This window comes from Haemaphysalis longicornis, unplaced genomic scaffold, assembly GCF_048455015.1.
Source record: "Haemaphysalis longicornis isolate Haplotype H1 unplaced genomic scaffold, Haemaphysalis longicornis Haplotype H1 scaffold_4, whole genome shotgun sequence".
Taxonomy (NCBI): Eukaryota; Metazoa; Arthropoda; class Arachnida; order Ixodida; family Ixodidae; genus Haemaphysalis; species Haemaphysalis longicornis.
The window spans coordinates 120,851,343-120,876,731 of NW_027526361.1; the positions used below are offsets into that span (position 1 = coordinate 120,851,343).

A 25,389-nucleotide genomic window follows, 5' to 3' on the forward strand; every position below is an offset into this window, starting at 1 on the left:
TTGAGCCGGCAAAAGTTTGGGCAAATTAATTTGTCTGCGTTTAAACGCAGACAAATTAATTTGTACATATAGTACATTGAGCCCAATTGGGCTCGATGTACTCAGATGGGTCCTTTCCAAGCCATGTCAAACAAAGGCCCTTTATCATGCTATCTATTCCTGTTTTTGCCCATGCCACCGCTTCTGACCCCCAACGTTGAAGCCGTATTTCGCCGTTTGTATGGCGGGACATTTCAAAGCCGCACCAAGCATTAAAAAAAAAAAAAGTACGCGTGTGCTTTACACAATTCGATCGTTCTGTCTGAGAAATCTGCGCGCAGAACTTGCACTTTTCTCTTCTATTTACGATTGACGCGGCGAGCGCTGAATCAGTTCGCGGCTTTTCCTGCACTCCGAAGGAAGTGCGGAAGCAGACGAAAAAATGCTCGTCTGGTTCTGCTCACAAAACTAATACGAAATTAGAAAGTTTAGTCTTAAGTTTGCTAACAAATAACTAAATAAATCCAATTATTTACAAAAACACAATTTAGCTGCTTATATTGTTAAAACTGCACGTTAATTTTTTTTAATTTTATAACCAACTTACAGCGCCACCAAAAGAGACTGGCTTACTTTTAATTTGGTTATTGGTGTGGCCTGACGCGAAAGCGGCTCGAGCTTTTGGGTGTTTTCGGTGTTAGGGCTCCGGCCAACGTTCTCTAACACCGATTCCAGCTCAACCTGCTCACCATGGAGGCCAGAAGAGCAGAGTTGGAGCGAAAACGCCAGAAGCTGGAGCAGCTACGCATGGAGCGGCTCAAGAAGAAAGAGGAAAAAGAGAAGAAAGACAGCAGACTGAATGACGTAAGCCATGGGTTTCCTACCGTCTTCGCCGACGGGAGCTCCGAATGCTCGATATGCACCTGCGGACGAAAGCGCACCTCCCCTGTCGTCGCGCGTACGGATAAGTCCTTAACGATGCCAGAAATTGTAACCGCGCGTTATCACTGGAAGCCACACACGTTCGGCGCAAAAATGATTGACACCCGCAATTGGTCACCGCGTCTTCGCTTCAATCGAACGACCTCCGCGGTTTTTCACGTCGTCTTGTCTCGCAGGTGGACGACAGCCTCAAGTCGAAATCGGACCACGCCATCGACCCCGACGAGCTGTTGTCGTCGCTGGGAATAACGTTGACGAGAGGTGAGCGACGTCTTCGACTGGGCCGGTTCGCGGAAGGCCGGTTCTGACGGCGATCGCTGCGCTTTCCAGATCTAAGCGTGTCCAGCGTGTCGACGCCTCCCACGGGCTCACCGAACGCGAACAGCAATGCGTCCAGCCTGGACCACCAATCTCAGCCGACGCCGCAGCAGCCGCAGCAACAGACGCCCAGCAAGGTTGCGAAGTGAGTGTGGTGGTAGCTTAGCTCTGAGCGTGGCCGTCGCATCTTCATGCTAAGCGGAGTGTCACGGCTCACGTCGTGGCTGGAGAGCCGAAATCGGAAGCGAAACGTAAACGCCGCCGAACACGGCGCAGCGTCGTCCTTGCTTTAAAAACGAAAAAAGAAAAAAGCCCGTAGTTTGCTTTCAGTTTGTTGACGGCCCTTTGACCGGACCGGCGCGTCTTGTGCAAGCTTTAGTTGGACGGTTTTTAGCGAACTCTGCTTGTTCGCTGATACTGCGCACTGCGGCGAATGTTGTTACATAACACGAGGTTTGGGCGGGCGCGGCGCGAGTGGTGTTCCGGTGCCCAGTCAGCTGTGACAATTGCCGTGTCAGTTTCTGTGGCTTGGTTCGAACTAACTCTAAAGTTGTTCCGATTCAAAGTTTTTAAGTGGCACTTGTCTCGTGTGTGAATGCTAAACGTCTTGGCTCAAAAACACATGGCATGACAGTTCTCGATCCTCTGCATTCACTTTATTTAGCAGTACTCTGGTGCAAGTTAGTTGCTTCATGTTCATGAAGAGACGGAACAGCGCGAACGAAACAGGACCGAGGAATAGAAACACGTAGAGAACAAACGGGCGCTGACTTCCAACTGTTTATTTTTTGAGCGTCCCAGCAAATTTACACCAAAGACAGAACAAGTTTACAAGAAAAGAAGATACGGACGAAAAAAAAAAAAATCAAGTTTTTGATCACAGGAACCCGTCTAAAAATTGCATCTCTTTATCAAAGAGTGACAAGGATTGTGTGCTTATGCATTTGTAATTTACTTTTTTAATGTAATAGGCTTCTATTATCTCCTTACTTGTTTTTTTTCGCCCCCCCCCCCCCCCTTCCCCTTCCTCTGCAGGAAACCCAAGCTGAGCATCTGCACAGTACACCAAACCAACATCCCCCCCAGAGAGAATGTCACATACAACAAGCAGACACAGACAGTTCCGTCTGGAGAAAGAGATGGTGAGTACACTGCCACTCTTTTGTCAGTCTCTCTTATCTTCTGCTGATAGTCTGGCCTCTCCTTCGGCCGTACTTTCGCTTTCTTCCGGCCGTACTTTCGCTTTCTTCCGGAAGGGAGCTGCTCAGATGTGTGCCTCATTTCTCTGATTGTCAGATTGTGTGCAGGGGGAAAAAAAGTGATATAACAGAAGAAAGGAGGATAACGACGGAGAAATCGGGCAGTAGAATAGGCAAAACCTAGTTGGTGCGTAGTTAACTTCTTTTTTGTTGTCCTGTGGTGAAGTTCGAGGCTGACCCACGAAGAAATCCGGCAGGTCTGTGCTTCTCAAGTGTTAAGCGCAACTCTTTGAACCACCTATTGTCTAGTTTCGCCGTTAAGCTTTCCTCAGTCTCTCAACGGTGTCACAATTAATAGGGCACTAAGTTGTGTTCATATTTTAAAAAATGTCAAATTTTGGGGGTTTAACACGCCAGAGCCAGGCCTAGGGGAGTGCTCCGCATTAATTTCCACCATCCGGGAGCCTTTAGCTTGCGCCGAATTCTCAACCTACAGGCATTTTTGCTTTTTGCCTCCATCTGAAAAGGTTAGGGGTTGCCTGTTTCGATATCCGAGTGCCCAGAATTTTTGTTTTTTCGACTCGTCAGATACTTGTGAAGGCATTTTTAGCCCTTTTAAAAAGCCTTACGTTAAGGATGTCTTGGTCAGTGTGTGACACCATTCAGGCCAAAAAAAAAAATAAAAAATCATATTGCTACGGCTTGCTCTCCCTTGTCCTAATGACAGTCTCGGGAAGGCTCGCTGGTTGCTTTAAGTGTTCCTCCAATTCAACTATTGAGCCTAAATCCTGGGCCTCTCTCGTACAAACTAACTATTCAGTTCCAATATCGCTACCCCATTTTTACAGTTTCCAAGCTCAAACGTCCCGCTACCCCCGTTTCACGATTTCTTCCTTCTCTTGCTAGCAGTCTGCTTTTCTATCGAATGGGTTACGGGTATCGACCGTAGTTGCTCCAGTCTCCATGTATGGGGCATTTTATTCTGCGTCCAACTGATGTCAAATGTGTCGTGTGGCCTCATTACAATAGTATGCCAATGTGCAGTTGGGTTCTGCATTGTATCGTCCTAAATTTTCCCGTGTGCCCTACTTCATGAGCACATAATTTCTGTGCACGGTGAGGGCCTCTCTCATATACTTCTAACCACTTCTCTGGGCTATTTGAATCCTCTCTTAAGCCCTGAGTTCTGTTATTTCATCCCTCCATCAAATTATGTTCCCCTACGTCTAGAGGCATCCCTGGGTAGCCATTTTGTTTGCTGTAAATGCGTTTATTGGTCTAGGATCCAATTACCCGCTACAGGGCTAAGGTGTGCTACACCTATTCCAGGCCAGGACTGCTACGTGCTTTTGATGCTGACAGTGTGTGAAATTTCGGTTTTAACGGCATTTGCAGCATTCCCTGTGTGGATTCATTCATGGCCTTTTTGTGACTTACTCGCCACATTTCTAATTGTAGCTTCGGCCTGCGCAAACCCCTAATTTTATTGGTAACTCTCTCCCGGCAACACAGTTGAGGACGAAATATTTTTTAAGGTTTTTCGCTCAAAGCAGTAAGTGCAGACTTGGTGCAGTTCTCAAGTGCAAAAATACGACTCGCCAATCAAAATAAACTGGCCCGATTTTCTGCGTGCTACAAGGTGTTGAGGCTGTTTTGCTTGCATCGGTGGATCTTTTTTTCCCCGTCCTGTTAAAAAAGAAAAAAAATCCTCTCGTTCCATTGTTCCGGTGGTACATTGTTGCTGGCGTGCCTTTTACTTTTTTATTCTTGATTGTTTTATTTTGAGGGCATGAACACTGGCTAGATGCGCAACAAAGAATGGAAGCATCTTTGCAGCGTAGCGAGCTGTTTTTTTTTTCTTTTTTTGAAACTGCTCTGCTTTGGTGAGGCCTTATTTTGTGCGATCTCTTCTTTACCAAACGTTCCTGCCTAGTTTGGCTGGAATCAATCGTACTTTTTTTGTTTCTTACCTCCCTGTATTTTGGGCTTTGTAATAAGTCCCATAGCTTCAGCAAAGCATCAAATCGGTGCGTGTACCTGGGGCTGCACGTTGAACCCTTTCGTGGGGAAACACTGGCCTTTGCATTAAAAAACAAAACCTTCATTTGTTATTTTTCGTCTGTAATTGACAGGCTCAACCTAAGCTACTTTTGGAATTCTACATTTCTAACATGAAGAAAAGACTATGTGAAATTCTGAAACTGAGATGGCTATGCTAACAGTTGTGTTTGAACTTTTAGAAAATTCAGTTGTAGCCATTTTCAATTACATATTATAAGAAAGCTGTGAATGGAGCACCTTTTAACATTAGTGTCTGCATTATGTGTTGAGGGCTTGGTAGCTAGAACTGTTCATGCTGGAGTGTGCTTTCTGGGCTCGACTACGTGCACTAATAGGGGAGGGGGGGTCCTCCTATCAGGAGAGGTTAAGGCTTGCCATCACGGCAGATATATGATGGCTGCTTTTAGTAGTGGCGCGGATGGAGCAATTTTCACGCACATTGTCTCCCGTTTTCCTGCGTGCTTAACAACTTCTATCGTTGGCAGTTTCATTCTCGCAAGCGGTGTTTTGTGGCGGTGGCTTGAGCGCTGGTTTCGTTGGAACCAAAACTGATTGGAATAAAAGAGGGTGTTTCTCGAAATATGCCTTTAGACATACCCGTTACATAATTCTTATGGTATGCGAAGTCTTCGCAGATGGGCTTGTGAGACAGCTTGCCACTTGGTAACGTGTGCGCGGCAAACTAGCACATGTTTTTTTGGATCCAGGATGCACCAGTACACTGGATATGCTGCATTTGTTCCCCTCCCTTCTAAGTCTGGCGGAAAGTTAGCTTTGCTTCCTGGTTTTGTCCCTTTTCTCTCACTGCCCGAACGAAAGCTGTCTCTAGGGCTGACTGACAGTCTACGAGCACTTTCCCCGAATGTTTCTGTTGGCCTGTGCTTTTTTCGGCTGCCTACTCATCCATAGAATCCAGCTCAACTCGTTAGTTCAGCTGGTGCTGTAGGTCACTTTATTTTTAAAACCTCTCGGCATCTGAACCATCTTTGGTGCGCGAGTGTGTACTCACGTGTCACAAGTTGAAGCATGTTGTAGCCCCCCTCCCCCATCCCCCCGGTCTTTTGTCAGTGCTGCACTAAAATCGCTAGATAGTAGAGTACACAGTCTTGTTTGTGTGGCCGATGCGCCAAAATCGTGACATTGTAGCTGCCGCCTCTGCTACTTTAGTGCTGCTGCTGTTGTAGTCGTGTGTGCCCTCTACCATACACAGGAACTGTCTTCACCTCCTCCTCTCCCTCTCTGCCTCTCCCCTTCTAACTGCTGCCTGAAGGCTCTTTAACGTCTTCACCTAGAGAGCATGGACACTTTTTCAAGACCCGAAAAGGTTTGTCCCTGCGGTGGCATGCGTTCACAGTCTGGTTGTGTTTCTTCTCTTTTCTTTTTCTCCACCCGTGGGTTGCGTGTGCTGTCTCTGCTGTTCCCACCTTACCACACGTTCTTGCTTTTGCCCGGGGATGTGAGCTTGGGGCGGTAGAGCAGGACGAAAGTTCTTCTTTAGATGTTTAAACGTGCTTGTAGGTTGGTCGCCACAGCTTATCACACCTTGTAGAGGCTGTTTTGCACGATGGCAGGGAGTGCAGTCTCGTAGTAGAGTCTGCAGCTGACACAATCACGCGCTTTTCATTTGAGAATCGTCTGCATGACCTCTTAGTGGCCTGTTCCTGTCGATTTGCAACTTCTGTCTCGCGGCACACTTCGTTAACTGCACTGGTAGCCTTGTGTAACGCGAACAGGCTTTGAAAGCATCGGTGACGAACCTCACTGGTCATTGCAATTGGCCCCATAGGGCACACGCCACTTCACGGGAGCCTTCTTCACGGCATCGCTTAATCTCTTGTATGCCCTTACCAGCCTATTCAAACCAACTTTTAACTGGAATTGAAATGGCAATTTGATGTGCCCAAACCAGCTAGCTGGCTTCAGTCTTTCTTCATAGAAATGGTGGGTTATAACAATTTCTGGAATGCAAATTATTCATCCACCTGGTGCGCTGGCCCAGCACAATGTCTGTTTTGATGCCAACATACTGCAGCCATTGAAGGGGCACTGTAAAGGGAGTGACCGTGATGTCGTATCACATCTCGCTGCGTAATTGAGGGCCTTAGTAGTCGCAGAAATCAGTTCCTCAGAGCACCTTTGAATCTTGGGCATTGTATGTGTCGCATAGGAACACCCTCTCATCTCTGTCTAAACATGCCAGGCTGTTGATGATGTCTTACTTTTTCTGTTGCATCTGTCTTAAATTAGCGCTGATTTCCTTGATTCGGCACGAATTTGGAGAGCCCAAGTTTAGCCCAGCTGATGTTTTTTCTACCAAGATTGTATTGTATGTTGCAGTGTCCTATGTCATCTGCAGACTCAGGGTCAGCCTCTTAACTCTCACCAGTACTTGTATATGGGTCCTTTTCTGTTGATGTCAGGCTGACTGCTACGGGGGGTTTGAATAAAGGATCCTTCTTGTGCACTAGTCGGCGCTATTGCTTCCCGCTGGCTTGCCTGTCCTATGTGCGTTAGCTGTTGGGAGATTGCCTAAGAATCTTCTCCCATAGATGTGGAAATTTACAGAAGGTGTAAATTGCTGCTGTTGAGGCGATTTCCCGGCTGGCATCAGGATAAAAATTTGTGGAAAGTTGCTTTTTTAGCTGGGTCTTCAATTTTTTACAATCGCAAACATCAAGCTGAACAAGACCTCGATCTGCGTGTCTATAAAATGTATAATCCTAAAAAAAAAAGTGCACTACGGCTACTTTGCTAAGCTTGTCTCAGCTTGCGTTGCATTGCATCAATTTTTTTTGGCTAAGTTGTACACGGGTTGAAATTTTCTCTTTTTGTTCTGCAGCATCAGAGCCAGCTGGAAAACCCGGTATGAACGCTACTTTTTTTTAATTGTCATTGTCCGTTTGCTGCTGGCTGGTATTCTGGTGTTATGTTACAAAGGTGGCGGTCTTTTACAATTGGTATTCTTTGCACTGTTATAAATGGAACCAAGCAATTATAGCTGCACTGTGAAATTACCGCTGAATGTTTGTGGTTGCTTCTTCTTGCTTGGGGGGGGGGGTAATGACAATGGTGAATTCTCTACCCTTGACCCTAACTCTGTATGTTTTAGTGTTTCAGACAGGAGCTTGTTTACTTATCTGAAGGCTTGTGTTGTTTGCTCTTACATAATGTTATTTTGAAGTGGACCAGGTTTTTAACAGCACCCAGCCTCTTGTGTATTGCTGGTGCATTTTTTTTTAACGTGGTGTGTGTGTGTGCTTGCATTCGGGTGTGCGAGTTTTTCCACTTCCCCTTGCATGATGCAGGCACAGGTAAAACTTTTTAGTATCAGAGTGAACCTGCTCTCGTTTCGTAGTCTTTGGGAGCGGTGTCTGTTCTTATTCTGCACTTGATGCAGACCCGTGAGAAAACAACTGACGCGTTTTCTTTTTTGTTTTTTTAGTAGGCAAGAAAGTTTCTTTTTTTTTTTTCTCGTGTCATACACTCCTGGCTTCAGTGTTAGCACTGCCGGTGAAAATATTCATTAAAGGGGCCATGCAGACAAAACAAAAGTTTGGTTCATTCGAAAGATTGCCTCGTTAGAATCATACTCACCCCACTTTTAACGTAAACTTCGCTCAAATAAGCTGCATAATTAGGAAAAAACGGAATGGCTATGTGACCCACTAGCTCATTTCCCGCAACAAAACCTATCATGTCATATGCCCAGCTGTGCGATTGGCTGAGGGCGGCAAAAGCAAACGCAAATTAGGCAGGGCTTACAAGCTTGCCAAACGAGCTATTTGCACTGAAATGTAATGCATATTCATTTTACAGCAGTAGCAATGCTGCGGTAAACAATGAAAGTTGCGAAAATACACGTGGGCATAGAAGTACCAATGCACACTGCTGTTGGTACTGGGCGCACTATGCTTGTTTTAGCTGCACAGCTGTCTGCCGCTTTGGAGTTGTCTTACATTACATGGGCCGATTGGCATAAGCGGCGTTCTTACGGGACCCTGTTTGTCGAGGATACCCCATGTTTTATGAAAAGATTACTTTCTACCGTAACAGAAACAAGCCACGTGCAAATGCAGTCAAAAGCAAAGCAACGGCGGACGACGGTCTGTGGCTGAGTATGGTAGCGCCATCTGGGAGGACTGATGGCAAGCAAGGCTGCAGAGCCAAATGACAAAGTGGAAGTTCGTTTGAATACATGTACTTAACGTATTTTCCAGTTTATAAGTCGCACCCCCCTCAAAACGGCAGTTCCCCCTCCCCCCCCCCCAAAAAAAACAAAAAAAAAACGTATATAAGTCGCACCGGTGTACAAGACGCACCGGCAGACAAAATGCACTTGTTAATCAGGTAAACTCGTAGAGGATTACTTCGTTAGAAAGTGCAGCGAAAGTACATGGTTGCGGGGTGGCTGCCGCCTCTGAACGCATCCCCCGGTAAGCAGTGCTAGACAAGTGCATCTACCGTCCAAAGTCTGGACAGAACTAACCTCTCAAAAATGGTTTAATGATACACACAGAAGGCACGTACTTACAGACTTGATTGACTGATTGATGGATCGTAGGGTTTAATGCGCCGACGCAGCGCAGGCGATGAGGCGCGCCGTAGTGGGGGGCTCCGGATTAATTTTGACCACCTGGGGATCTTTAACGTGCGCCGAAATCTCGTACACACGGGTGTTTTTGCTTTTGGCTTCCATCAGAAAAGCGGCCGCCTCGCCCGGGAATCGAACCCACGTCCTCGTGCTCAGCAGCGCAACACCTTAGCCACTGAGCCACCGCGGCGGGCTGTACTTACAGACGGCGTTTAGGCAAAACCATCGAAGTCTTCTTCCTCCAACTTGGCAACAAATAATTCATTCGTTTAGACTATAGAGCTGTCTCAACGTGTGCTGACACCACGCAGCACACAGGCACCTTTTCGAGCGCAGACCATGCACGGCCACCATGTACCAAATTTATTCCATACATGAGTCGCACCGCTAGATAAGACGCACCAACAAAAATTTCAGAAAAAAAAACCCGCGACTTATACGCTGGAAAATACGGTACGTCTTCATTGCTGACGTCACGAGAACATGCGATTTGGCGGGAGAATCTGAAATTTTAACCTAAATTGATTCATTTCTCGGTGAATACGGCATCGCTTGCTGCCGGACAAGCGATGGGGACACTGCAAAGCACGAAATGTTTCGAATGAAACAAACTTGTATGTTGTCTGCACGGCCCCTCTAACACCTACCTAACTTGCGACACTCATTTCATCCTGGGACGCAATTTCGACGAATCCTACAAGTCTTGCAAGAAAGGAGAGAACTCGTTCTTTGTGCCAATAGATCGGGTTCTTCAATTATGATGGTTGTAGCAGTTGTGGGCTTCTTTTCTGCCATCATGTGCATGCTTTGTGGGGCTTCCCAGCGCTGTTGTAATGAGCATGGGGGATGTGAGCATCAGCATGGGATGGTGGGCTCGGCAGTGACCGATAGTCCTGAAAGTGCCGTGTGCAAGTGCTTTGCATTGGGTCTTAAGCGTTTGTGAGACTCAGTTGTTGCCTGTTTGCGTATTAGCCAGCATGCCCACTGGCTTGTTTTGATGTGTTTTTCTGGCCTTCTGAAGGGCCTTTGAGATGAAAAATCCGCTTTCTGTGTTGCTGTGAATGCTGTTGCGCTTTTGTAATTGTACGTGTAGTTGGTGCGGGAAAGTCTGCTTTTATTTTTCTCTCTCAAGGGTTTGAAAAGATTAGCGTTTATTTTCAACGTTTAAGACATATAGATGACAGAAGATGGGGCGTTTCTAAAGCAGTAATTGTAATGTGTAAACCGTAACGTAGATCGTCCCCATAATTTGAGATTAAAGAAAAGAAAAGAAAAACAAAAGCTGGCAAAAAGCATTTGCGCAGAAAAGATTACCAGAAATGTAATATTATTTACAGGCTAGAATATACAACGTGCCAGTGTCCTCCATGTAATATTAGGAAACTTCAATGTGTGTTTTCAGGGGAATGAACTCGACCCATACTATGGTTTATCAGATGAGCACACGCTGTTTGCCTTGCCTTTTGGCGCCAGCAAAAGTTTTTAAGGATCTGCTATCGATTGTTATTCAATGAGCTGTCCCACATGAGATGTACCTCATGACAAAGTTTTAAAGGCAAAGTTCGTTGTGCACGTGGTTTCAGTAATATTATGTTAGAATGTTCAGGTTATGGCAGCAGACGTGCGATCAGATGCAGTTCACCATACCTGTGAAGAGCAGAGCACCACTGTCAGATGTAGAAACCCAGTTGGAAGTTGTTTTTGAGCGAGGTTTTTGTAAACTCTTGCATTGAGCACCTGTGGACTGGAATTTGTGTCGATCTTTATTGTCCGTTGTTTTTTTCTCTTCTCTCTTCTTGCCTCCCTTGCTTCCTTCCCCCAAAGCCCATCCACTGGACTACTATGGTAAGTCTTGCACTGGTCTTTTTTGTCACGTCTCGCGGTGACGTTGTGTGGTGTATAGGCTACGGTCGTTGGGCGAGGAGATTGCATGCAGAGAGCAACCTCCTCTTTGTTTCTGCTTGAAAACGGTGCCATGGTGAAATCGGGCTAGTCTTTGTGGACCAGTTTTCGCTTTGCAGCCTGAGTGCGGGCAAGTGTGACATCCAACTTTGCTCTAGAATTTTTTGCGTAATCTTTTCTAGAGGCCATAGTTGTTGAGATGGGTGGCGATGCAGTGGAAGTGGTTGGCGAATAAGAATGGGGTGGTGTGCATTCCGCAGGCGTTCTTAGATAATGAATGGCAGCCTACCATTGTACCTGAAGAAGAAAGTGAATGACAGCTGCATCTTACCAGTACTCACGTACGGGGCAGAAACTTGGAGGCTCACTAAAAGGGTTCGACTTAAATTGAGGACGACTCAGCGAGCAATGGAACGGAAGATGGTAGGTGTGACATTAAGGGACAAGGAGAGAGCGGAGTGGGTCACGGAACAAACGCGTGCTAAGGACATATTAGTAGAAATCAAGAAGAAGAAATGGGGGTGGGCAGGGCATGTAATGCGAAGGCAAGATAACCGCTGGTCATTAAGGGTAACAGAGTGGATCCCTGGAGAAGCGTTGCAGGAGGCGGCAGAAAGTTAGATAGGCAGACGAGATCGTGAAGTGTGCAGGAATAAATCGGTCGCAGTTAGCACGTAGGACCAGGATAATTGGAGATCTATGGCAGAGGCCTTTGCCCTGCAGTGGGCGTAGACGGGCTTATGATGATGATGATGACGATAGTTGTTAGCTGTGTTACTGTATTAAGCCTGCAGAGAAAATGCAAGCTGTTGGGCAAGAAAGTGAAAGACCGAGGTTTGACGTTAGAACCCATTTTATTCGGGAAAGTAAGTATTTTCTTGCAACCTTTAGTATTATTATCCATTTTCTTGGGCAAAATCAATTTAACTGTTACGAGGAGTGAATGACTGCTCAGTATGGTTTCAAGACAAGATTAGGGAAGTCTGTCTCACCAGAGGAGCTGCAACAGTAGATTATTTAGGTGACCTCTGGCTCACTGTCAAGGTGCCGATAAGGCTAGTACCAGCACATGCAGTGGGTTGACTGAAGCGACTCGATGCTTGTCTACTGTGTTGATTATTTCTTACCTCTGACTGGCTTTTTGTGTTAGTGCCACTGTTGATCGGCGAGTGGTTCCTCGATGAATTGTGCGTGGGCCAGGCGTTGACATTTGAGTTGAAATATTGTTTCTAAACATTCTCAAAACCATCCTAGCACAGCGTACAAGGAAGGGGTGGCATGTTGCTTTGCAGCCACAAAGCGGGCACTTCCACTCTTTTTACTTCTTTAAACGTACGTGTGATTGTGTAATGTTACGTAACGTGGCGTTATAATTGCATTCCAGTGCTGTCGTGAACCATGCACGTGACATTTGTTTATGTGGCTAATGTCTGTCCCCCTCGATTCTGCCATGGCACGGTCTTCAATGGCGCCTTCTGTTTGGCAAGCCTATTTCGTTTCTCTCACTAGGGGCAGAAATCAGGCTGAGTGTAGTCGCGCTCTATCAGGACAAGGAGGCACAAGTGGTGCTGGTGTGAGTTTGAGGGTGTGAAAACTGGAGAAGGAAAAGGGGAGGGAGATAGCACCGCAAAGAAAAAGTGCGCTTCATGTTTTCTTTTCTCGCCATGTAGTTGCCACCGCCACACAAGCTTGCATTTACCCGGCCTGTCATTTTGCTTGCGCTCATTGCGGCCAACATTGCGTTTGATTGATGACTGCGTCTTCAAGGGGGGGTTGGAAGTCATTCTGTGACACAGCCTTGCGGGACAGAAACCGTTGATTTTTGAATCGCATGCCTTCAGTGACATGTGGGACGAGGTCTGAGAGCCTTTCTTTTCAGCATTGGCTGAAAGTGCATGGCCCTGATCCCCCCCCCCCCCCCCCCCTCCTCCCCTCTCCCCCCCGGCTATGCCAGTCTGGCTGTTATCGTAATTTCACACAGCACAGCTTGCTTGCTTGCTTGCATCTCTGCGCTCGCTTCTGCAAAGTCGGTTAGCAAGTCTCATCTTAGAAGGGGTCCTGGCTGTCGGTCTTGGGCTTGGTGACTGCATAAGCAAGCGTAAAAAAGGGAAAGAAAACCGCTTTCGTTTGATGAATTTGTTTTTGGAGCCGATACGTTTAGTAACTCTCTATTGTAGCCATACCTTAGCCTTCCCACCATCTCTCTCTCCCCACGCTTTCCGTGACCTGGGGTGACCGTTTTCCGTCTTGTGACTTATTTCTACCCATTGCTTTTTTATTTTACCTCTTCTCACTTTGCTTGTTTTTCGTTTTCCCCTCTGTACTTTTTGTTCACTGATGGCAATGTTTGTGTTGGCCCTTCACTTTCGCGCAATTATTGGCTGCTCGCAGTGGAACCCCACACAAGACGTTCGGTTGTTGTTGGTGTAACGGGCAGTGTTTGGTAACTAGGTTTTTAAATACGAGACAGTGAACTACGGTGAACTGGAGTGGCTTTCTCAAATGTGGTTGTGCTACAAAACTGTATGGCCCAGGCTAGCAAGGTTTGTGGAGTGGGCGCTTAAGGTGCAATCTTTCTAGCTTTTCAACCCCCCCTCCCTTTCCTTTCGTAGTGTGAAGTGATTGTCTATGAACATCAGCTGTGTTTAGTCTAAGAAAATATTCGTTTTATGATGATCGGTCACTGTTGAATCCAAGTCGGTGTGCAATTTGGTGGGCTGTCTAACCTTTTGCTTGGGTGTTGCACTTCGAATCTTAGCTCTTTATTGCAATGATGGCTCTTTCGAGGAGCCATCATTGTAACCTTCTTGGAGTAAAGTTCGGCACTTAGGGCCCTGAGTTCGCAAAAGCTTAATGCATCTTTAAAGATGTGAAAGTAGGAAAATTTCAGCCCAAATAGATTTTACGGAAATTTACGCCCAAATAGATTTCATAGTGAGTAGTGCTGGGTACAGTAGAAGCTCTTTAGCAGAAAACATGTGCAACAGTGGGCACAGATGCGGTCATGAGTGCACATTGCCATGCGAATGCGAATAGGGTAGCGACAATTGTGACGGTGACAATGGAGATGATGCTTGCAGGTGTTGTGCTGTGCCCTCACATTACTATGATTTGGTAGCTACGCCAGCAGCGCTTGTTGAGGACTACGCAGTTCAGTGTTTTCTAAATTTTTTCCGTGCACTTGTATCACTTTAGCTACATTTTTCATTATTTCTGCCCTATAATCGCACCGTATAAAGCAGGAATGTTGTGGTATGATGACACATTAAGTGGGATTGTAATACGCGGTTGTCTATGGACATTTCAGTGGGACTGTGCTACCATGATGTAATAGCTAGGAAAATGTAATAGTAAGGAACATATAAGCGGGGTTCTACTTTAGTGGTCAAGGAGTAGAAAGTATGAAATTTTGAGAACTGTGCTGGTGATGACATATGGGGCAGAAACTTGGCGACTTACTAAACAACTGGAAAGCAAACTTTGGTCAGCTCAGTGGGCCATGGAATGAAGGATGGGAGTAACGTTTAGGGTCAGGAAATGAGCTTCCTGGATCTCAGGGAGCAAGAGATATCGTAGAAGATGAGTAGAAGATACCATAGTTCAAATTGAAAAGAAATGGGTTCGGGATGGCCATCCAGTGAGACAAAATAACTGGTGTACCGCCAGGTTAATAACAGAGTGCATAATAAGAAATGGGTCTGGGAGAAGGGAGAAGGCCATTGAGTGGATTGGGGAATGAAATAAGGGAATTTCGGGGGCAAGGAATGGACTCTGGTGCAGGACAGGAGTGGCTGGGAGGGCAGTGGGAGAGGCCTTTGTCCTGCAATGGACCTGAGTGGGCTGTTGAAGTTAACAATTACTTCAAATGTGAATGAGGTTTCACATTATCAGAAATTCTTTGTAAGTGAACGTGTCTGGCATTGTGTAGGTTACAAGAGAGCAAATGTGTTGTTCGTCGTGACGGAGTTTGTCTTAACTACAGTCTACTGTATATATACAGGGTGTTTCACCTAACTTTAGCCGGAGTTAAAAAATATTTTGATGCACTCTAAGATGATGCAACCAAATGCATGTTGCTACCTTTTCTATGTAGTTTCTCACGCTATTTTTTGTATGTTGCCTAATTAGGTAATTAGTCAATTTTAATTAGCCAACTTTCTAACCAACGAAGCTAGGCAAAAAATCCCAATTAGGAAGTTGCAGAGCGGTATTCAAAACCTCAAAATAAACACTTTCTGTTATTATATCCAGTAGGCTTTAGTGTTTTTCAGCGTATTGAAGATGCCCGCGAAATACAAAAAAATACCACGTGATGTGCCGGCGCGTGCGTCTTGATAACAGCGCTTCCAAACGTTGCGCGCACAAACTACCATCGGCGCTCCGCCGTTTAAAAAGTGACAGCGAAGATGACGAGCCTGTTGATTCTGGCAGAACAAGCGATAACCGCGGTGTCTGCTAATCGCTATTGGCGGTCTGTCGCGAGAGAAGCACATTGCTGGCGCAAATGGCACAGCCAACGCCTACGTTGCTGCCCTGCCGCCTCTTAAGCGGAGGCTTGCCTGTGGTAGTTCGTGAGCGCAACGTTTGGAAGCACCGTTATCAAGACGCGCGAGCCGGCATGTCACGTGGTATTTTTTTGTATTTCGCGGGCATATTCAATACGCTGAAAAACACTTAATACCTAATGAATATAATGACAGAAAGTGTTTATTCTGAGGTTTTGAATACTGCTCTACAACTTTCTAATTGGGATTTTTTGCCTAGCTTCGTTGGTTCGAAAGTTAGCTAATTAAAATTGGCTAATTACCTAATTAAGCCACATACAAAAAATAGCGTGAGAAACTACATAGAAAAGGTAGCAACATGCATTTGGTTGCGTGGTCTTAGAATGCATGGAAATATTTTTAAACTCTGGCTAAAGTTAGGTGAAACACCCTGTATACGAGTATATATATGCAAGTTTTTTTACATGTCAGTTGGTTTTTTTGGGGGGAGTTAAAGGGGAGTGAATAGACTCGTGGGTGCACATGAGAGGTGCCCCCGTTCTTACTGACAGCGTACATTTATCATCATTATGGTCATGCCAGCCACATGATCATTAACTTCTTCTTGGGGGCATTGATGTTAGTTTGGCAGTGGTCATCTTGCTATTTTTGTTTTTGTTACAAAAAAAATTCAAATAGAAGAGAACTGCACAAGGCAAGTGCCTGCTTCGGTTGTTTGAAAGGGCATTGTCTGCTCTCGAAACAAAGGGTAGAAGGCATTCGAAAGGTGGAATTTGACGGATCCTTTAGCCTGTCGTTTAGATTGTTTAGTATCTTGTGGATTGAGCACTTCTGTCAGCATGGAAAGTGGCTAATGTGTCTTTTTACATTTTCATGATCTACAGTTTATTTCTACGGCTATGTTGAAAAGGAGTGTGTCTGTCTCCCTAGCACCGTTATCTGTCCATCTGATTTTGTCCCTTTATTTTGCATTGGTAGGATTTTGCCCACTGCGTAGCTGCGAGCGGACTGAGCCCTGTGTGTTTACTGTTCACCAGAGGCCGCACTTGAAAACCGACTTGCCGTTCCTTCCCTCTCTCCTCTGCTCATGGGGAGGCAGCATCCTCTAAGACTGACACGTGCCTGCTGCATGCTCGCTGCTTGCTGCCCTTTCCCCCATTCTCGTATTTTCTCACTTTTTGGTTGCTATTTGCGATCCTGCAGTGTGTTGTCGCATCAGAGAGGCTGTGAGATAAGTTAGCTCATCCTTCTTGGTTGAGACCAGCGTTTCAGGTTGTGAGGGGGGATAAAGAAAAGCTCTACCCCCGCGAATCGAGTGTAGTGTATTTTAAAGTTAGGACAGCTGTGTTGTTTGGACCACATCGTATTTTTCGCTGTCACTCCTCCTTTTATCTCTTTTGTCATTTTCTGTGTCGTCTGTCCACGTTGCATGCTCAGTGGTGGAGGCTGTCGCCGCGACAACCTTTCCCAGCTGGCAATTGACCTCATCTTCCCTTTTTTTCCTGAGCAAAGGGGGGCTGTGACAGTGTGGGGATGACAATGGCTCACGTGTCCGCCTCGAAAGCTTGTTTGCTTGTATTCTTCTTTGAACTGCTCACCCATTTGTCCCCCTTTATCGCACTCTGCAAAGCTTTACAAGTGGCTTTTGATGGTGGCAATGCACGGTAAAGAACAAAACAAATTGAAACGCAGGCTTTGAGTGAGGTGCAAGCCACAAGGCATTGCTTGTCAGGGGTACTGCTTTCGTTCTTGGCATGCGATAGTGTGGGGCACCGGCATGCTAGCTGTTTCACATATAAAGAGGAACAAAGACATTTGTCTAAGATCTATGTGCGTTTGGAGTGAAGGCTCATTTGTTTTTGTTTGCCGTGGCTGATAATCCCTGCGGGACTGTTGTATAAAACGGTCTCTCTCTCTTGTTTCTCTCCTGCCTTCCCCTTTTAAAGTGATACATTGGGATGAAGGTACGTTTCTGGTCTTCCTTGTATGCAACCTCATCGCAGCTTCATTTTTTTGTTGTTGTTAGGGATGCCCATTGTGTTCATCGCTTTCCGTCACGGCCATTGCATCACAGCCATCCAATTGGTTTATTTCGTTTGTTTGTTTGTTTTTGGTATCGCATTTTGAGGCTTGACGCTCACCTACCCACGCTGCGTTCTTGCTAAGCTGCTCTGCGAGGTTTTCCCATCTTGGCACCGCACCGCTCAAAACTCACTCGTTCTCGCGCTCATCCTCATTGACTGCTTTCCTTCTGTCGCCCTGCTGTTTACTGCGGCCCTTGCTTAACCTCTCGACTCACGTGCAAAAGCAGTTTTTGTGTCGTTATTCAGTGCGGGAATACTAAACTATGCAGGGTTGTGAACGCCTTAGAGAGAGAGAATTAGGTTGATTGGGGTGCATTACCAAGAAGCCCTGCATGCAGAAAAGTGCTAGATTGGCTTATCGGAGTTTTTGCTATGGCTGGCAAGACTTGGCCTACATTGGTGGTGATTTTTATAATCTCTGTCTCAATGAGGCATTTTTTTTTCTCCTGGATATGTGACGTAATTTTTACCCCAGCTCTGTTGTTTTTCTTTTGGCACTAGCTGTTTAGCACAGCCTCTCAGATGTTGACGTAAGCTTAGGATCCCAGCGTCCTCACAGAAACACCATGTGTGCAGGGCTTCTTGAGCTGCTCCTTATTGCTCATGGTCACGGTTTGGAGTGAGACACGTGATTCAGTGTGTTTGGTCGAGGGATAAAGTAACCAGAGTTAGCTTAGTACAGACGTTTTTTCTGCTGGCATGACTTTTAACATACGAGGCAGCGTGATTGGGGTGTGGCAAGATGCCGCATCACAATGTTTGCATGCAAAAACAAACAAAAAAAAAGTGTCGGGATGTCAAATTTTTTGGTTTCTTGTCAAAGACTTCGCTAACTTGTTTGCTGGCCCCTGGCCTCTCTGCCATTAAGGTGAGAAGGCAGCAGTGACTGTTTTCCTAACAAGAAGTGTGCGACCTCTTTATTAATTTCTTATTCTTTTTTTTGATAATCTGCGAAGAGTGTGGTGTAATTGTGTTTGTCTGGGGCCAATCCAATACCTTGACACTTGTCTTCTTGCGTCTTTCTTTTTCTTTTTCTTTTTTTTTTTCCATTCCTTTTTTTCTCTCCACACCCGACAAAAAAAAAAAATCTCACATAGACGACGGTCACTTTGTTTTTCCTACCGCAATAGAATGGGATGACGAGTTCCAAGGTAGGTTCCACTGGCTAGCACGCCAATCCTTGTGCCCATATTTATTTACATTCTCTCGTTAATCCTGAGTTGGTCTACTCCAGTGAGCCTCTGCTTTTGCTCCTTTCAGTCTTTGTTTCATCTCGGCCTGACATCCTCTCCCCCGCTTTTGTGCCTCGTCTTGTCTCGTCTCGTGTCGGCTAACTCTTCTCTGCTGTTTTCCCGTGTGGCGTTAGCATGTGGCCTGCATTTGCAGAGCTGTGCGACACTAAGCACTGACCTAGAGCTTCTGCTTGGTGCTTGTAAGCTTCCCTTGTTTCTCCTCCTGCCTCCTCTGTGCTTGTATGGCTTTCCTTTTGACGTTTTGACTGCCTGCTGACACTTAGCCTTGCTGGTGTGCTGTGCCGGTGTCGTCTTTGCCTTCTTAGACCTGCCGCGAGTGACGTTTGACTTTCTTTGTAACTTGGCCCTATGCAAAAATGGACGTTGGTGGCAGGATGGCATGTTGAGTCCGGGTAGGACAGTTTGCGTCCAGCTTCTAAGGCGAAGTTGCAGCTCAACGTTCATTTTTTCATGGAGTTGATGTCCCAGTCCTGTTCCCCTCCACCTTCCCCTCCACCTTAGTAGGCCCTTAGTTAGGGCCTTCTTGCGTGTGTAGCCGTTCGGTGTTGATAAATTTCATCCTTGGCAGTTAGTTGGTTGCTATCTTTGAAAAAATGTGTTTAGCTATGCTGTAAGGATGTGTGCTCTCTCTTTGGTGCTCTAAGTGTGCAGCTTTGTAAGAGTGTTGTTGTCCTGTCTGGCTAGTTGGCAATGTCGTAGCATTGCCCAGGAAACCGCACGAGGACTGGGACGGTGGCTGTGCTAGGTTTAGTCTATGCTGTCCTTATCTGGGCTCTGTTTTTTAGACGTTGTTGCCTACATTGCAGGGGGCTTTCTTTTTGCCTAGCACACACCAAGGCTTCGAAGGTGCTGCGCCTTTTTGCGTGTAAATTGCGTGGGCTTGTGCGCACAACTGGTCAATTTCTGTAGAACATGGGTGTGCCATTAGGCATTCGTAGAATGCAGGAGTGCTTAAAGGAGTACTGACACGAAATCTCAACGCTCGGATAACTTTGTGTATAAAGATATCTCCCAGCAAGTTTCAACAGTAACCGTTTAGTGTATCATAGTTTCAATCCGTTAATCTTTGCGCACACAAGAAACCTCAGAACAGATACCATTTTGCAATCGGCATCATGCTGATGCCGGTTGCAAAATGGTTTGTTTATCAAAATGGTTTGTTCATCTGCTCCTTCTGACCCCAAACTGCAGACGTGAGGGCCCCCGTGAAGTGGCCAACCATGAGAGAGGTCCATGTGGTTGGCATGTGCTGTTATGCCATGTGTAGCCAGTCACAATTTTGGGACTGACGTCATGCTGGCCTGGGTGCGCGCTGGCAGTGGTGCGACGAGAACGGTGATGTCACGAGCGCCCTCCTGTCATGGCGGCCGCCTAGGGCTTCGTTTAGTCGAAACCAAAACTGACGCAAATAAACAGGGCTGTAAATAATCATTTAAGCTGCTATCGACCATCTAATGTGTCATTCTATGATTAGTGGGCTCGTTGGCACCCATAGCAGCGGAAAAAAGACGAAAATTTCGTGTCAATACTTACTCCTTTAAGGTCTGAAGCAATTTTTAGCCTTTGCATTGCAGGGGTCTATGTCAGCAAGTGCTGTTTGTCAAAGATTAGCATCTTTTAAAGTTGCAGAACCTATGCACCGATGTATCAACCCCAGACAAAAGGGCACTGCATGTGTTTTGCTGGCTGTTTTGGCATTTTGGTTTCATGCAGCCTGTACAGGCGCTATTGTCACGTGCCTGCCTTATGTTTAGGGTCAGATACGTGCTTTCCATTTCTTTATTGTAGTCCTAGTAGCTGCGAATTCGAATCTGTCAATAGTAGGCCAGCCGCGGGGTCGTAGGCTGCGAAGTGTGCCACTCAATGCTGGGCCAAGAGTGGCATTGTGCCATACCTGGTTTCCTGCTCTCAAAGTGCAGAAGCTGAAACTTGTGCAAAAGCTGCGCACAGTGTGATTCTAATGGGAAAGATAGTCTGCAGAAATATTTTCTTCCCTTGGGCTCCCTTAGATATTTCTTCAGAGTCACCCTTTAGAACAGTGCAACAGAACAAGAATTTCGGTTGCTATATTCTCGAGCAATGAACGAAGTTTTTGGTGACCAAGGCCCGAAGAACGGAACGTGTAGGGGTCAGAGTCCCTAGGAAGTTGTTTGGCGTCGTCAGGTAGTAAGCGGGGCCCACAGCAGCAGTGGGTGCAAGAGACGCGTGCTTTGCCCGGTCCAGCGTCCTCGCGTTGCTGAAAGTTCCCTGGAACTGGGGAAAGCCTTGCGCAGTAGAATTTGCTTTGGTGGGTTGCGTTGTCCGTTCCTGTGGAACGTTATCCCCCTTGCTTGCACTTTTGTACGTCTCCACCACCTACGTTTGTCGCTACTGCGTGTCCTCCAGATTTGCTTGATCTTATTTATCTCTGCTCGCTTTTATGTCTCAGTTCTTTGCATCCACTTTGTGGACAGGGTTCAGGGAGGGGAGGCATTAAGATTTAAAGCTGCCCTGGTTGCTCCAGCATGCCGATGACAAAAAGCATGCCTTTAGTAGTACTTTTTTTCTTTGTCACAAATATTTTTTTTGGCGTTTGACCAGGTCTCTAAAGTGCCTTTTCTTTCCCCAAATACGCACCCCCATGGATCTCTGCAGTTGATGATGGTAAGAGATGCCATTGTTGCCGTAGCACGTTTTTCAGAGCCTGAGCTTTGGTGTTCTTGTGGCATTCGAAGGTTCATTTTGTGGGGTGGAATCGCACTGCGTAGCCATACAAAAGTGGGATAACTGCTCTTGCAGTGTAGATGTGTCCGGGCTTTGTGCTGTCAGGGGGGTCTGTTGCTACTGTTGTTGGGATGCCGCCCTAAGCCTACACTGGATGAGAAGCGCTGATTGCTTGACTGAGCAAGAGAAACTGAGCTGAGTGGATTTAGACCTCATGGAACCATTGATTTCCTTTGAAACACTACTATCTGAAACTAAAGGGAAAATCACTAGCTAGTGAAATGCCACTTGCTGAAACACCACCTGGCAAAACACTGCTTGCTGAAACACTACAAAGTGAAACAAGACAGGGCAAAACACTGCTTAGAGGAAAAAATATTTGCTGAAACATACGTAGTGAAATAGTGTCAGAACACTAATTGGTGAAACAGTGCTTGGCAAAACATTACATGGTAAAATGCTAATTGGTGAAGCTTTGTGTAGTGAAACAGGGAAGTGCTACATGGAGAAACACTACTTATTGACATGCTACATGGCGAAACAATACCTTTTAAGATGCTATACACTAGTTAGTGACACATTCACGGAGGAACGTTAGGGAAACTCTGCACGGAGTAACACTACTTGGTGAAACACTACATGGTATACTCTAATCGGGTAAACACTATGCCACGAAATGCTGTGTGGTGAACCACTGCGGCAAAACAGTACCTGGGGAAAAATACGTGCCGAAGCACTATGGGGGGGAAACGCTGTGGCAGTACACTACTTGGCAAAACATCGCTTGGTGAAACAGTACTCAGCGAAACACCACTTGTTGAAACACCAAGGAAACGCCATTTGGTGGAACCGTGGCGAAACATTGCGTAGTGAAAAACTGTGTGACGAAACACTATGCAACGAAACACCACTTTGTGAAGCACTATTCAGCTAAACTCATGTTGGCTAAATGCTACGCAGTGAACACTACACGGAGAAACCCTGTGGGGCGAAACTACGCAGTGAAACACCTGTGGTGAAACACTTTGTGGGAAAACACTTTGGGGGTAAACACTTTGCTGAAAAATACTTTGCAAAAAAACACTTTGGGGGAAACAATTTGCAGGAAAACACTTTGGGGGAGAACACTTTGCTGAAGAACACTTTGTAGGAAAACACTGCTGAAAAACAATTTGCAGATAAACACTTTGTGGGTAAACACTTTGCTGAAAATTACTTTGCAAAAAAACACTTTGGGGGAAACAATTTGCAGGAAAACACTTTGGGGGAGAACACTTTGCTGAAAACACTTTGTGGGAAAACACTGCTGAAAAACAATTTGCAGAAAAACACTTTGTGGGAAAACACTTTGGGGGTAAACAATTTGCTGAAAAATACTTTGCAAAAAAACACTTTGGGAGAAACAATTTGCAGGAAAACACTTTGGGGGAGAACACTTTGCTGAAGAACACTTTGTGGGAAAACACTGCTGAAAAACAATTTGCAGAAAAACACTTTGTGGGAAAACACTTTGGGGGTAAACACTTTGCTGAAAAATACTTTGCAAAAAAACACTTTGGGGGAAACAATTTGCAGGAAAACACTTTTGGGGAGAACAAAGAGCACTTTGTGGGAAAACACTTCTGAAAAACACTTTGCAGAAAACACTTTGGGGGACACTTTGCAGAAAAACACTTCGGGGGAAAACACTTTGCAGAAAAACATGATGTGATGAAACGCTGTGCAGTGAAACACCACATAGTGAAGCACCATTCATCGAAACTCTATTTGGCTAAGTGCTACGTGGTAAAACACTTCATGGAAAAACCCTGTGTGGTGAAACTCTGCGGGATGAAACACCTGTGGTGAAACACTTTGTGGCAAAGCACTCGTGGTAAAACACTTTGCATCGAAACACTGTGGCGTAACGCCACAAGGTGAAAGAAACTGTGTGGTGAAATGCTGGTGTGAAACACTAACTGGCAAAAGACTGCGGAAAACACTACTTGGCGAAACACTCTGTGAAACACTTCCTGTGAGATACTAGTGTTGAGGAAATGACTTGGCATTTGCTTAGGCACACTTTAGTTTCTTTTCAATTGCCAGCGGTGTAGGGCCACCATTGATAGGTAACGCGTTGTGGGGAGTTCCATGGGGGACTGTGGCATCCCTCTGCCTCTTTGTGGCACATTTAAGTGCAATTTTTGTCTGGTTGCTGGGCATTTCAAGCTTGGAGCAACCAAGGCAGACTGATCAAGAACATCGTAATGGTCGGAGCCATGGGAATGTCGCATGCCTCCAACTACCATATGCAGCTACCTGGAAGCATTGTAGTTGTTGCACCTCAAAGAGTGGTCATTGTCGGGAGATACTGAATAGATTAATGTCATTTTAGATTAGATTAGTGTCACCATATAAGATGAATAGATTAGTGAATTTGGTAGGCTGTATTGTAGTTTTCTGATATCTGCCATACATCATGATGGAAGAGAAATTTCACGCTAAAGCTAGTTTGAAGTATGGGAACACACCGTGAAATCTATTCCACGAGCTATTGACTGGCTAACACAAAAGCAATAAGGCACACTGACTGTGTTACCTACTTGGTTGACCTTGCCTTCAGGGTGTATCTAAAAATTTAATATAAGACTAGGGAGGGTGGTTGGTCCATATAGGGAAAATGGACAAACCTGACAATTGGGTGTGTCGTCTCTTGCATTGAATATTTGCGATCAACGAAGCTATCAAATGATGGTGACATCTGGCGGCTGGAAGGGTGTGGTTTTGCTGTGAGAATTGTTCTTAACAGCACCCATCATCGGTGTAGAAACAGTGTAGTGTCGTGGTTTAAGTATAACTGGTTTCTGGTATAGAAGAGCCTGCAGACAATTAGTTCCATGCTTGCCGTCAGGCATGCTCAAGTGGGCCTTGATGATTGACTCTTCTTCCTTTGTCTGAATTTGCGCGAGAAAGGGAAAACAGGCCGTCATAACGCGAAGCAGGCTGAAACTTATACAAATTGCGTCGAGTACGGGTGTGCAAAGCGTCCTGTAACACACACAAAAATCAGCCGACGTTTGATTTGCTGGAGCATAGAAGCAATCATGGGGCAGTGCAGCGGCACACACTGCTGCTGATCTTGCAACCAGAGTCATCCGGAGTGGCTCTCTACCCTGTTTGTTTTTTTTTTCAAGTCGAGGGGTGCAGTTGTAGATTACCTGATGTAAGGAGAACTTGCAGGTGCATTGGCTTGTGAGGTGTCGGCAGGTTCCAGCACTGAAAAGGGCAAATTCGAGAGGGGTTAATTAAAACTGAAATTATTGGATGAGTCAGACGGTCTGACAGGGACCAACGCTACTTGAAGATGCTCATTGTAACTTGGTCGGACAAAAGGAACTGTGAATCTCCACAGCCTATCATGCATTCGCAGGTAGCTTTTAAGACGTTTGTTGTGCTGTGTTTGTGGCGTCGGAGGAGGGCCCTTTCCTCTCCTCCTCGTCCCGTGTGCCTGGTTATGTGTGTGGATGCTGAGCGGTGCTTGTTCACGGGCAGTGTTGGCTTTTGGGGACGCCCTAGCGGAGGAAGACGGCTCGCTGGGTGCCACCGTGGTGGACGGGGTGGCAGAGCCCCACCAGCACAAGGTGACGGGGCTGCCCCACATCGAGCCGGTGCGGCCTGCCCAGACGCCCGCCGAGGGAGCGCAGGACGGCGGGCAGCGGCCGGCGGGCACGGCGGCTGCCGAACAGGACAAGTCTAAAGGTGAGAGCTGGATGAGGCGCTCGCTGCTGACTGAGCCCAAAGACTCGCGTTCGTTTCCGGTTACGCTGGCCAGTTTTTCTGACGGAGACGAAAAACGAAAACACCCGTGTGTCA

At 46.1% G+C, this 25,389-nt stretch overlaps 1 protein-coding gene across 19 annotated transcripts in view; it reads left to right on the forward strand.

The window, feature by feature from the left end:
* The first annotated feature begins 621 nt into the window (after window positions 1-621).
* The window catches only part of LOC144179342 (cytoplasmic dynein 1 intermediate chain 1-like), a 42,280-nt gene continuing 17,512 nt past the window's right edge, over window positions 622-25,389 (forward strand). The window contains exons 1-9 of one of the 19 annotated variants that reach the window (XM_077707639.1): window positions 622-843; window positions 1,098-1,182; window positions 1,252-1,384; window positions 2,275-2,381; window positions 7,339-7,362; window positions 10,915-10,935; window positions 17,444-17,461; window positions 18,679-18,732; window positions 25,069-25,275. In XM_077707639.1, the coding sequence (XP_077563765.1) occupies window positions 730-843; window positions 1,098-1,182; window positions 1,252-1,384; window positions 2,275-2,381; window positions 7,339-7,362; window positions 10,915-10,935; window positions 17,444-17,461; window positions 18,679-18,732; window positions 25,069-25,275 (763 nt within the window). In that variant the 5' untranslated portion in view covers window positions 622-729. The remainder of the gene's footprint in view (window positions 844-1,097; window positions 1,183-1,251; window positions 1,385-2,274; window positions 2,382-7,338; window positions 7,363-10,914; window positions 10,936-17,443; window positions 17,462-18,678; window positions 18,733-25,068; window positions 25,276-25,389) is intronic. The other 18 variants (XM_077707641.1, XM_077707643.1, XM_077707648.1 and 15 more) reach the window with 18 other exon arrangements.